This window comes from Saccopteryx leptura, chromosome 1, assembly GCF_036850995.1.
Source record: "Saccopteryx leptura isolate mSacLep1 chromosome 1, mSacLep1_pri_phased_curated, whole genome shotgun sequence".
NCBI lineage: Eukaryota > Metazoa > Chordata > Mammalia > Chiroptera > Emballonuridae > Saccopteryx > Saccopteryx leptura.
This window is the reverse complement of record NC_089503.1, coordinates 341,546,029-341,559,233: the sequence shown is the minus strand read 5'-3', so window position 1 is coordinate 341,559,233 and position 13,205 is coordinate 341,546,029. Positions and strand designations below refer to the sequence as shown.

At 35.5% G+C, this 13,205-nt stretch overlaps 1 protein-coding gene across 2 annotated transcripts in view; it reads right to left on the bottom strand.

Annotated features, from left to right (window-relative positions):
- Positions 1–4,686: 4,686 nt before the first annotated feature.
- The window catches only part of SNAP91 (synaptosome associated protein 91), a 169,979-nt gene continuing 161,460 nt past the window's right edge, over positions 4,687–13,205 (bottom strand). For both annotated transcript variants that reach the window (XM_066358936.1, XM_066358938.1), the window contains exons 26-29: positions 12,447–12,530; positions 11,437–11,541; positions 7,911–8,013; positions 4,687–6,089 (exon numbers count right to left, since the gene is read on the bottom strand). In XM_066358936.1, coding sequence (XP_066215033.1) covers positions 7,921–8,013; positions 11,437–11,541; positions 12,447–12,530 — 282 coding nt within the window. In that variant the 3' untranslated portion in view covers positions 4,687–6,089; positions 7,911–7,920. The remainder of the gene's footprint in view (positions 6,090–7,910; positions 8,014–11,436; positions 11,542–12,446; positions 12,531–13,205) is intronic.

The window sequence follows — 13,205 nt, the reverse complement described above, 5'->3', positions numbered from 1 at the left end:
CTATTAGGCCCTGGCCGGTTGGCTCAGTGGTGGAGCCTTGGCCTAGTGTGCAGGAGTCCTGGGTTTGATTCCCGGCCAGGGCACACAGGAGAAGCGCACAGCTGCTTCTCCACCCCTCCCCCTCTCCTTCTTCTCTGTCTCTCTCTTCCCCTCCCACAGCCAAGGCTCTATTGGAGCAAAATTGGCCTGGGCTCTGAGGATGGCTCCGTGGGCTCTGAGGATGGCTCCGTGGCCTCTGCCTCAGGTGATAGAATGGCTCTGGTTGCAACAGAGCAATGCCCCAGATGGACAGAGCATCGCCCCCTGGTGGGCATGCCGGGTGGATCCCGGTTGGGCGCATGCAGGAGTCTGTCTGACTGCCTCCCCATTTCCAACTTCAGAAAAATACACACATACAAAAAAGCATCTATTATATTATATCAGCATCTCTCATTTATTTCTTAAAAAGTATCATTAGATTTTGGAAACTGTGTCTAAGAAGAAATGTCAAGGAAATTGAGTTTTACAATTTGTTGTTTGTATCCCATCCAGATGCCCTTTCCCAGCTGAGGATGCACTAATTCTCCAGCGCTGTGTCGAATTGTGAGTTGTATTTAATAAGTGTAGCAGGCACTTAACATTTACCAAATTTTTACATATATTTCCTACTTCATTAAGGAATATCTCCTAATATTAATAATAATAATTGCCTATTTTTAATCCTTCTGCCTTCTTCATCCTTTAGTGTCCTAATGATTATAGATAAATGAGAAAATCTATAGCAAAAATAACCATAATCATTTTTAAAGTAACAACAGCAATATTTATCAAACAATATTTTATCAAGTACTACTCTGTTAGGTGTTCTCCTTGCCTGATCTCATTAAATAATAAGTACATAGGTAGGAAATGTCTTCATTCCACAGATAAGAAAGCTAAAGTTTAGGGAAGTTAAGGAACTTGCTTAAGGTAACAGTGGGTGTTTGAGCAGGAATTCCCTCCTATACAGTCCAATGCAGAACGCACATTTCTGCACAGACCTCAGCATCACTTAAAAAGTAATGTGGTGGTGGTGGAAGTGGGCCTCTGGGATGATGCTGAACAAAAAATATTGGTGGTAAGGATATTCCATACACCCACACATACATATACACATGCAGAGTATATTCTATTAGTAATTTTTTTCTCTTTCAAAGAATATAAAACCAATTCTTTTAAATCTAAAGAGTCAGTTTTCAAGGCATGGTCTGGGGTCTCCTGAGGATCCCAGAGACCCTTTCACGTGATCTGTAAAATCAAAATTATTTTTATAACAATACAATGAGGTAAAAACTATTTTCGTAGTAATACTAAGACACTCACTTTCTCACAAGTGTGCTCACAGTGGAATTTTCCAGTGACTGCGTGACACGGGTTATCACAACAGACCAACCACAGAGGCAGACGTGAGAACGCAGCTGTCCTATGCAACATTAAAGGGACCTGCAAATATGTCAAAACTCTTCTAAATTTTTTTAGAAACTGTAATTTTTCATAATATTTTATTTGTGTTAATATATGGTTTTAATATTTTTGTTTTAAATAAATTAAACATTTAAAAAAATTCTGTTTTAATTTCTAACATATTAAGTATTGACAGTTATAACCCATGTAAACAATACATTGCAATGAGTTTGAAAACCTCTGTCTGTAAATCAGTTGTAGAATACTATTATCTAGTAAGTCCCCGAGTTACAAACATCCAACTTACGTACAACTCATGAATGGACGAATAGAGTACCATAGGGGCTATTGGTAATCAACTGCAGTTGGACACCAATGAGAATGAGATCATAGAGTTACTCGACTTTCATGGCAAAGAACTAATCAATGAAGACCTTATGGAACTAGAGCAGCAAATGATAGCATTGGAAGAAAACAGGGACCTAGAAACTCCAAAATTGAAAAAGTTTTCTACAAAGGAGTTGGCTGATGCATTTGGTCTCACTGAATCATGAATGGCATATTCAGAGGAACAAGATCCTGATACAGAGAGGTTTGCCAAAGTTTACCATCCAGTTACTAAAGGTCTGAGGTGCTACAGGGCCATTTATGATGCGAAAAAGAGTAACTTTGTACAAACCTCCCTCGTACCTACTTCAAGAAACTGACTCCAGCAGCAGAATCCAACCCTGACTCTAACACCAGCCCCATCCTCTCCGATAAGTCCATCATCCTCTGCATCAGCCAAGATTGTTTAAAGCTGTATTTGAAAATGTTTAAGTATTTTTATGTACAGGCAGGTAAAATTGAATACAATGTTAAGACAAACATCTGTCTAAGTTGTATTTAATAGGTAAATGTACCCATTCCAACTTACACGTAAATTCAACTTAAAGGAACAACACTACAGAACCTGTCTCATTCGTAACCTGGGGACTGCTTGTAGGCTCAACTAGAGAATGTCCTTGTATTTCAGAATTGTATGAACATGGCTGTAAGAGCAGAAATGAACTTGAATGATTTAGCATCGCAGCTCTGAGAGTTCAGCTAAGGTTAATCACTGTATCACAAAATCACATTGCTCCCTCACAAGTGTTCACTCACAGAGATCTCAATAATGTGCCCAGTAGTGATATCTGCTGTCAGAAAGGCTTTGAGAAACAGAAATTTTCTTACTTCAAGAGGATGAGCAACAGACTACCACAAATCTTGCTGTCTCAGAAACATAGACCAACATGATTTCCCAACAAAAATAATACTCATTTTGATTTTCAACAACTACTTCCACACAAGAAACACAGTAACCACTCTATGCCCTTTGTCCATCAACAAAATGTTGTGGATATATTAACAAAGGTGTCTATTTAAGAGGCAGGAAGAGGGTGTTGCAAAATTTACCTTCTGTGAATCAAGTGCTCATTTCTTTTTTCATCTCCACGCCTTTCCTCTTCTGAACCTGTGACTTGTCCCCCCCCCAAAAGCTTTTGTCTTTCTTCATAGTAAGTACAATAAACATGAAAGAGAGAGAACAAAGGAGACACTTTAATACTGAGAACCACCTGCGATCATTACACCATATGTATATAAGTGATTCAAATCTTCAACTCAGGATGGGTTTTAACAGGTGTTAGTTCTTCTGTTATAGTAAGCTGACACAGAATTATTAAAACTCTAATTCCATTTGACAATAAAAGCATTATGCGAGAGTTACTCAACAGTAATCAGAAATAGGGTAATAATCCAGCAGTATCCAGGTAAGTGAACAGACCTCTAAGAACGAGCGTACTGTGTTCCTCCTTCAGACACATACCTGGCACTGCTGAAGTGCTCGTTGCTGAGGATACGAACAAGAAGACGTTTCCTGCCTTGGAGGCTTACAGTCAGCCAGTACAGATGCCATCTTCATAGCTGATTATAACACAATATGTTAAACACCATAAAGGCTGTTGAAAATTGTGCTCTGAGAAGAAGAGGGTATGAAGTCACGATGGACAAGTGTGATTTAGCTGTACTGGTGGGTTTGGTGAGGTAATTTCAGTACAGGGCCCTGTGGGCCAGCTAAGTGTTTGGTATCCTCTTGTAGGATAGTGGCATGGTCACACACAGAATAGCGTGCTTGTGGTGCACATGTGTGCACACATGCAGAGGGTGGAGCTGAAGGAGAGGGAAGGGTAGAAAGGCACATTGACTATGTGGAGAAACACCATAAATAAAGAGGACCTGAGTTGAAAATTATCCAGAGAGTTTAATTTTTTGAGTACCCGGAGAAGCTCATCCAACATTTCAGTTATGATAATTCCCCCACAAGGACACCAACACACTCACCACAGCAAGGGTCCAGAGTCTGATTTTAAAATAATGCTCTTGTTCAATGACGAGAAAAGCATCTTTTAAAAAATTCAATATTAAACTTAAAATAATTTATAACCTAACACAATATTTTATTATAATATGCCCACAAAGTAATATATGATCAAGTGTAAGTCTATAAAAACCATACATAATCAGATAGTAGTTTCTGCAAGTCAGGTCTTGATACAAAACTAGGTAACTAAGGGCAAGTTAGTTTTAGAAATAAGAGTATGCTTCTATTTGAGAATTACTTTTATTTGAGGTTGAACTACTTTTTGAGACATAACAAGCCCAGTTGTAAACATAAAGCCACCCGATTTAATTAAAACAGGATAATCTACATTTTGTGTCTGACTATGCATGTAAGTGTGTAAGTAAACTATAACTTAAGTCATGTTATAGTTTCATGTCATTTCAACTTTCATGGAGAATTCTCATAAAACCATTATAAACTTAATTGCATATTTTAAAAGAAAGTTCATCTCTTCTTTTTTGGAATATGAATTTCAGTGTCTGTGGCAGCAGTCACCGAGTCCCCCATGCAATGCTAGCTGATTAGAACTGACGTGGCTCAGGGGGATGAGCTAGTACAATGTACAGATGATGTATTGTAGAATTATGCACCTGAAACCTGCATGATTTTATGAACCAATAAATTTTGTTACCCCACTAAGTTCAATAAAAATTTGTGAAAAACTGTTCTTTTCCTCCTTGTTTTTAATTTGTTGTAAAATTATCAAAACTGTGTTGGTAGGGACAGCATTTCTCAGCCTGCATGTTTTTAAATTTTCAGTATTTTGTATGTGCTGTGTGTGTCATGGTAAACTGACTTGTTCCGCTAAAAAATAACCAGAGAGAAAGATTATGTTTGTATTTTCTTTGTTCAAGGTGTTTATTGCATCTCAGAGGGCATACATGCACTGGGTTTTTTTTAACTGAAATACAGAGAAAGCCATTTTGAAATTGGTTTTAGGTAATTTTCCCCCATTACAGTGTATGTTATCCCCACAGTAAATTCAGATACAATCACTTTGAAATGGTACCATACATCTATGAAATAATTTGAAAAATAGGCAAACACCTTTCCAACCCAGTATGCTTTTACAAAGAGCTGCCAAGTCACTAGCAACACTGATCAACAGTGACCTCATTTATGCATCAAAATCTTAAGCCAAGCCATCAGCACAGACTGTATGACAACAAATTAAAAATTAAAGAATACAGTATGTACACTAAAGGATACAATTTTCTGCATTAGTTTAAATTCTAATCACAATGGTACAATAAAGCCTACTCTGAGCTCAGTTGAGGAATGGAAGAACACTAGTCTACAGAACACACAAAGAAATACTAAATTAACAGATGTACATAAAATCCAGAATAAAATTAAAATATTTGCACTAGTCTTTAAATTACAGCTATACCTTGGAGTGCCTTCATAATGTCACTTAAACAGCACATCTCTAATTGCATTTGCATGGACATGACAGAAATGGACCCTTCACTTTTCAGTGCATTTAATCAAGAATGAATAAATAGGTCAATTTAGATGCAAAATCTGTCAAATATAACTAAAATATATATTTTAATATAGCAGTGATTAAATAGGGACTTTTTATAACTTTTTTTTTTCATTCTTGATAACCTAGCTTCAAAGGGAAAAATTTATTATGGACATTAACCTTTACAGTTTTAAAATAAAATTTCTTAACATATACAGTGCCACAAAAATAAACATTTCTCACAACAGTTGAAGTTCCTGTGATTGGAAAAATGTACTCCACACTGAAAAAAGTTTTGTATATTTAAGTGTTCTCCTTACTATTTGATGTTATCACACTAAATTTGCAACAGAGATACAGAAGAAAAGAGAATTTATGGAGCGAGTTTAGGTTTGTTCAAAAGTTATATATACATTGAAACCTTCAAAAACACAGAAACATTTTTGCAAATGGCTCACCACACAATAGTTGCACCATCCATCCATGGGTGAGGTCCAGAATAGCACTAAGGGCATCAGAAACATCCATTCATTGTTTACAGCATACAACACACAAATAATCCAAATACACTACAATTTTGAGAGTAGGGATAACAGCTAAGGTAATACACATTCCTAATGTTCACTTTCACAGCTGTGCTACACATTTCGGAAGAGAAGTTATGAGTAAGCATTGGGTTTGGTACTGGTGGCTCCCTTTGTAACTCTGAGTATCAATTTTATTTGACGTCTCCAAACTCATTGTTTTTTTCCTATTCAGTCACAAAAATTGCAGCTGTAAAGATAAAAGGCACTTGAATTAAAACAATATTACATACTCCTCAAATATTTTACCTCTGTTGTATTTTACTTCATAGGTAGTATGGAAAATCTTTACGCAAAATGTTTCTATATTATCAAACTGACCTTGATATACTGACTTTCATTCTTTGAAACAAGCTTAAAATTTCAGCCAGGAAAAAAATTTTTTAAAACCTTTTAATGTATAGTTTTGTTTCAGAAAAAAAGTTGTATCAGCAAAATTTTGGATTTTGGATACTTAAAAATCTTAGTGGTAAGACATTCAATTTCAATTAAAAACAGCTAACTTCATAAAAGCAGTGAAAAATGGTAATGGCAGTGACTTCCATTATCATTATCATTATTAAATTATTTTTGGTCACGGTGTTCAATGTGTCAGCAAACAGTTGAACAAGTGACAGAATTGAAGAAAAAAGAACATATTCCTGGAGATTCAATGCCTTCAATTACTCTATTTTTCACTTATCTTCTTGGCTATTCCAAGAAGTCATCTTCGCCAAGAAACCTTTCCTGGGGTCTTATGGCCTAGTCCTGTAAGCATCTCTTTTTCACAAAATAGTCAGTATGTATCTCCCTCTTGACTGTGAATCTCTGAGGGTAAGGACTGTCTCAAGGATCTCTGTATGGAGTATCAGCATTCTTGACATCCAATGGGAGCAATATCTACTAAATAAGAGGCAGATAAAAGGCTGCTTTGTTCAGTGTCTTGGTCACTCCTGAAACTTTATTTGTTAAAGTAAGTGTTCACTGTCTTATGCTTACATTAGCTCAGTCCAAAGCGCAATATAAAAGTTAGGCACAAGAGAAATTACTTGGCTGAGCTGTCAAGGTATTAAAATGACAAATTATTAACCCTGTATAAGAAAAAAAAAATCCTAAAACAGAAATTCAAAAATTCTTAGAGAAAGTTTAAAAACATACAGGTATAGATACACAATAAAAATAACACTGGACAGTGGTCCAAAACTTCAACATTCAGCTCTTCCAGTGGGACCTTGGGCTAATCACATGATGCCAAGCATCAGTTCCTTTAGTTGTAAAATGGAGACTGAAGTATTGGCTAGTTTATCTCATAGGGTTTGACCTCCTACAGCGAAGATCAAAGAAGTTAATGACTGAGAAGTGGACAAGAAAAGTATTATGTAAATGAAAAGCAGCATTATTACTGTTTATCCACACTCAGCAAGCATGTGTTGAGAACCCAACCACTATGGAAGGTGCTGGGGTTAATAGTAAACCTTTTCTTTCATAAGTTTCCTTTCATAAATTCACTGTTAGTCATTTCATAAGTTATATTAGGAATTTAAAACTAGAATGTTAACATTTAAAATGCTGCTTGAATGTAGAAAAGTAAAGGGTAATAATCTAACTTTTATTTGATGAGGCTAAGGAAGGCTAAACAAAATAAAAATATGATATGTAACTAAATATATTCTTAGGTGATTTCTAAATGCAATATTATGTTACCTTTCTATAAATCCCAGTCACAATTTACCAAGTAGCTTGAACAACGTTTTGCTTTATATCAGTATAATAACTATATGCTTTCCGGTCTAAGGACAATTGGAGATTTTTCTTCCTCTTAGTTTTATAAATTAAGTAAGTTTTTAAAAAAAATCACTGCTAATTCATTAATAGCTTTTAATATTGATTTAAAAGCATAAACACTCAAAGTATTATTATTATATACATGTATTAAAAACACAGAAGTACAAATATCATACCTGAAATAGCTAAGGATTGCAGAGGTAATTATTACAAATCCACAGGAAAAGTTCAATATTAGTTTAGATACCTTAAATTGTTTATAAGAAATCCTTGATGTTAAGATCCGCTAATGGGTCCTTTGCTGGAGGTTTCTTGGGACTCTGAGAGGCAGGTGTAGGGCTTGGAGAAAGCTAATGGAGAAAAGCCGACCCAAGAGAGCAGAAATAGAAAGCAAACAAGAGAGATAGACATGCATTAGGCAGAGCACATACCACAGAAAACAAACATACAGAAAATTAGATGGCTAAGGGTTTCCTAATCTACTTTGTTCTACTTAGTCACAGTGCTGTGTTTAATTTTGGATTTATAAAATACACTTCCAGGGATATCTGGCTTTCTTGAAATTCTTTCACATCAGGATGCAGCTAAAGTAAAATTTGAGAGCTCTGGTAGAACAATATGTATATGAGTTAGGGAAGATGTAAAAAAAGTAGTCACATAAAGGTATTATGAATATACAGTAAACAAAACAAAATAACCAACTTCTCTGTATAAAAGCATTTCAACTTTAGGAGTTTAGTACTACTAAACTAATAAAGGAATTTAAATGGCTTCTTTTAAGTGAGAGTGAATTTTAAGGAAAAATTGAAACGTAACAGTTTGTAGAAAGTTACATAAGAAATTACTTTAAAATATTGCTAAATATATTTAAATATAATTTTAGGTAAAAACCAGTCAAGTCTGGGGCACTATTTGTTTCAAATGAGCAAAGAGATCCTAGTTAGGAATGTCACTAAATTTCAATACTGCCTGTCCAACTTGCAGAAAAGACTAATTATTAAATACTATAGGAAATAGTATTTAATACACTGAACTTGCAGCAAAAATAGAAAAGAATTAGTTTACCTTGTTTCTGTTTAATTGATACCTAAATTATTTCACTGTGTGACAGAAACAAGTTCTGGGAGGTGTTTTCAGGGAGGTTTGGGTACAAGACCTTGAAAATAATCATGTAATCTATGTAGAATAATAACTGACATGTATCGTTTGAATTTAATTAATCTCCTATGTTTATAATATGATCATTATATGGTGGAAATCTCAGAAATTTGGGAATGCTGGGCAGGGATGTGTGTTTTTATTGGTTCAGTAAACACAGCTCCAGAAGTAAGGGTTTCAGATTTGTTTCCATGTCTAGAATCTGTTGTACTGACTACAGAATCTATCAGTCAAATTTCCATTTAAAAATCTTGATTTATACATCACAGGAAGACAGGAAAAAATAAGTATAAGAGTTGAAGTTGCTTTAAGAAACTCAAGGATTGATCCATAATTAATAGTTAAGTGAGATGATAACATCTTGATACCAACTAACTGAGAAATAATGGAGTTGCCCAGGCATTCCATCAGTAATGTTTTGTTTTCTGAAGCTATAAAGTCAGGTTTATTTTATTTTCTTGTATAATCAGCTATGCTTCATCTCTGATATAAGATATACAATCTAAAAATTGTATACATATGGTATACCATTTCCTAAATTACTAGAACTTTGATTAAATATTTAAAATACTCTTTTTACTATAGCATCTATTTTTCAAGTTTATTCTTTGAATTAAGTAAAAAAATTGAAACTATATAACACTGGTATTATGCAAGAAAACAATTACCTTAAATAATAATGTTGTATTAATTTATTTGTAAAATTTTTAGCTCACCAAATACAGTAAGATTTTTAAAATCTCAGGAATATTCTTCTAAGTTCATAGAAATAGAAACATCCTTGCTTTATTCAAAAAGGTAATAAATGGTCATAGGTATATCAAACCATCAATATAATACTCCTGATAAATGAGATCCTTCTTAGAATTGAAATATATCAAGAGTAAATTTAACTCCACTATTACGTCCAATACCTTCCTCATTCTCCCCTCAAAACAACTCTAATAAGAAGGACTCATTAGTCTCAGAGCAGACTAGAAAATTTCTCACGAAGACAACACTTTTGGTTATGGCAGTGAAGGCCAGGGTTTTTCACATTTTAAATTTCTCTTTGATACCTACCACTCTCTCCCCTGGTTACTGCGGCTTTTGAGGGATTAAACGAAAGTGTTGAAAGCAAATTTTGGGAACAGGTCAAAAATGAATTTAGAGATAGTTCAAGGAAGCAAAGGGGATTAATGTACACTCAGAAAGTCCACAGTAGAAATCCTATGGATAAGACAATATAAATACCTAACTGGTAAGTTGAAAATATAACAGTAAAACCATTTATTGATACTGTTAAAATGTATTTGAGTTTTTTGTTTTGGTTTGGTCAGCATGGTGCTATAGTTGTAACTTGGTGCTCTGACTCTATCCAAGTCAGTTTCTCATGGTGAAAAACTCTTTGGTTCTACATACTATACCTCCACCAGGCAATTTATAAAAGGAATCAAGAAAGGGTGAACCATCAGCATGATTATCACTATTAGCAGATAAAATGGTTCTATAAAGTGCATATATTTTAGCACCTGTGTTAATGCAAGAAATATGGTCTCACCTAAAAAGCGATTTATCTTTTGTCCTGGATCCTGGTAGGTTACCTCTTAACCTTTGGACTTTTCCAAGTGACAGGAATGTCTTTGTTATTAAGACTGGATTCTTGAAAGCACCTGAAAGCTTATGCTACTATGATAACTCAGAATGGGGGACAGCCATGACAAAGAAATCAACCATGTGATTTGAGAGTTGGGTCATTAGGCCAGAAGATACCACTCTGAACTTTTGGAAGTGGGGAAGGCAGGTAGATTAAGGTCAACCACATTGACAATAATTCAACCAATTATTCCTATATAATGAAACCTCAATAAAAACTCTGCACACCGAGGCTCAGGTGAGCTTTCTCGGTTGGCGATACTGCATGCATATTGTCAGGCACTGATGCCAGGTGGGTAACACATCACTGAGGACAAAGAAACTTCAAGACTGGAACTCTCCAAGAATTCTTTTAGCTGGATCTAATTTGTATCCTTTATAATAATAAAATTGCAATTTTAAATTTAGTGCTTTCTTGAGTTCTCTGAGCCATACTAGTCTAATTTGAGGGTGTTCCTAGGAACCCTCAAATTTATAGGCAGCTGATGTGAAGTTAAGGTGGCTCACAAGACTCCCAAACTTGTGGCTGGTACAGGAAGTGAGGGTGGTCTAATGGAGACTGCCCCTTTAGACTTTGCAGTTTAGCAAACCCACTGAAATTAGGGTTACAAATCTTGGGCAAACTTGGAAGTCTGGAGGGTGTCCCTAACCTTGAATTTGGCTAACTCTGGGAACACATAAGAAAATGATGGGTCAGCAGTACTCATATTTCTGGAATAAATGCATAGATACTTTAAATGCCTGGTTGTTCTCAGGAATCATTCTGAATTAAGTAGGAGAGGAATCGAGGGACTTTAGGACAAGCAGTTATTTCTATCATTTTTCTCTAAACCTCACATTATTGCTGGTCTGTCTCCCATGTTCTCTTTACTTCTGAAGCAACAGAGATGAAGATTTCATTAGGTAAAAACGTTTTGCAACAGTTTCCACACTACAGTTTTATAAGTTAACGTCATTACTTTGTGGACATTTAAACTGACCTGTGTGCCAGGTCCAGGGGCGGCTCCAAAGGGTGGCCGCATCATAGGCTGTGCAAACATGACTGGCTGCTGAGGCATCATGGGCATGCCCGTCCCAGCAGGAGGCTGAAAAGCAAGAGTGGTTCACAGCATGAGTGGCATCACTATGGCTCTGCCCTGACATTTGTCTTTAATATGCTTCTGAAAAATTTTGAGAACTCCAGGTCCGTGAGAAAGTATAATTTGTAACTTTGAATGGTGGGTGCTGTGAGGCTGGCAGAGAGCAGAAGAGTCACTGAGGTGCAGCAGAAGCTTGGCTGGACACATAGCATCCTCATCCCAACCAGGCTTTGTTGTTTATTCGTCTTCTGTAAGCATAATATTTTTCCTATATTTTTTGTCTTTTTTTGTTATTGTTCTTTCTGTTTTCTGATGGTAAGCATAATTCTTGAAGAGATAAAAACTTGTTTTTTTAGGGTGATGGCCCTAAAAATTATTAATGATACAAGTGATAAGTGAAAAGTCCTAGTATACTAATTAAGTGTTGATGTTGATGATTGAGCAAAGACTACATTTAATAAATATTACCCCCCAAATAATATAACAATGTACTAAGGAAATTATTATTTTTTAATTTTATTTATTCATTTTTAGAGAGAAGAGAGAGAAGGAGAGAGACAAACAGAGAGAGAAGGGGGAGGAGCTGGAAGCATCAACTCCCATATGTGCCTTGACCAGGCAAGCCCAGGGTTTCGAAACGGCGACCTCAGCATTTCCAGGTCGATGCTTTATCCACTGCGCCACCACAGGTCAGGCAGGAAATTATTTTGATAGAAACAATTTTATGTATTTTATATGTGATTTTATCACATCATGTATAGACTACCAATGTCTAAATCAGATGACTTAACTAAGTTTTAGTTTACCGCATTTTGAGAAGAATTATATTCTACAATAGTATTTTTTAATCTGGGATTTGGCAAAGGCTTTAGAAATGTCAATTATAATTTTTAGCATAGGTAGTCACTCACCATTCCAAATCCTGCTCCTGGTTGTCCAACAGATTGGGCCCCGGCAACGGGAGGAACAGAACTGGTTGGAGGTCCAGCTCCTTGCTACCATAAAAACCACAAGACATACAGACACAAAATAATAACAAAGAAAAAGAACCAACATAATTTGGTTTAAAATGACAGAATGTAATTTTATAATGAATGTTCCTCAGGTATATGCAGATATATAAAGAATTCTCAAATATCAGTATTAAGTTAAAAAACAATGGCTCTAGCACCACAACAATGATATGAACAAGGTTATGACACTGTTGTGCACTGTTGTAGTGCTATTTGGGCTCACTGGCTAGCTGATTACTTATAGCATTGGGTTTCTCTATATCTCCTTATATGTCTCTCCTCCACCCTCACTATAAATGAGTCAAATTTCTATAAGCTTATCTTTTCCTATCATTTTATCCTTTGACAGGTATTGGGTTTTAAACATTTGAAAAACGTGTTTACATTTACATTTTTGGTGCTTCGTTTCCATTTTTCCAATAAATTATTCTATTTTGTGTTATATTTGCTTCTCTCTGACTTTTGACTGTTGTACCATTTGTGCAATGGACAAAGTTCTCAGTTTTAGGAAGCATTTAAAATACTGTACACACATACACCATTTCAGGTACAGATCAGACAGTTTTCAGTAAGACGCCCAAACCCTCTAATATTTCCCGTATGTTTAAAATTAACTGTACTGCTATGCTCTTTAAATTTAAGTTAACCATTAGAGCA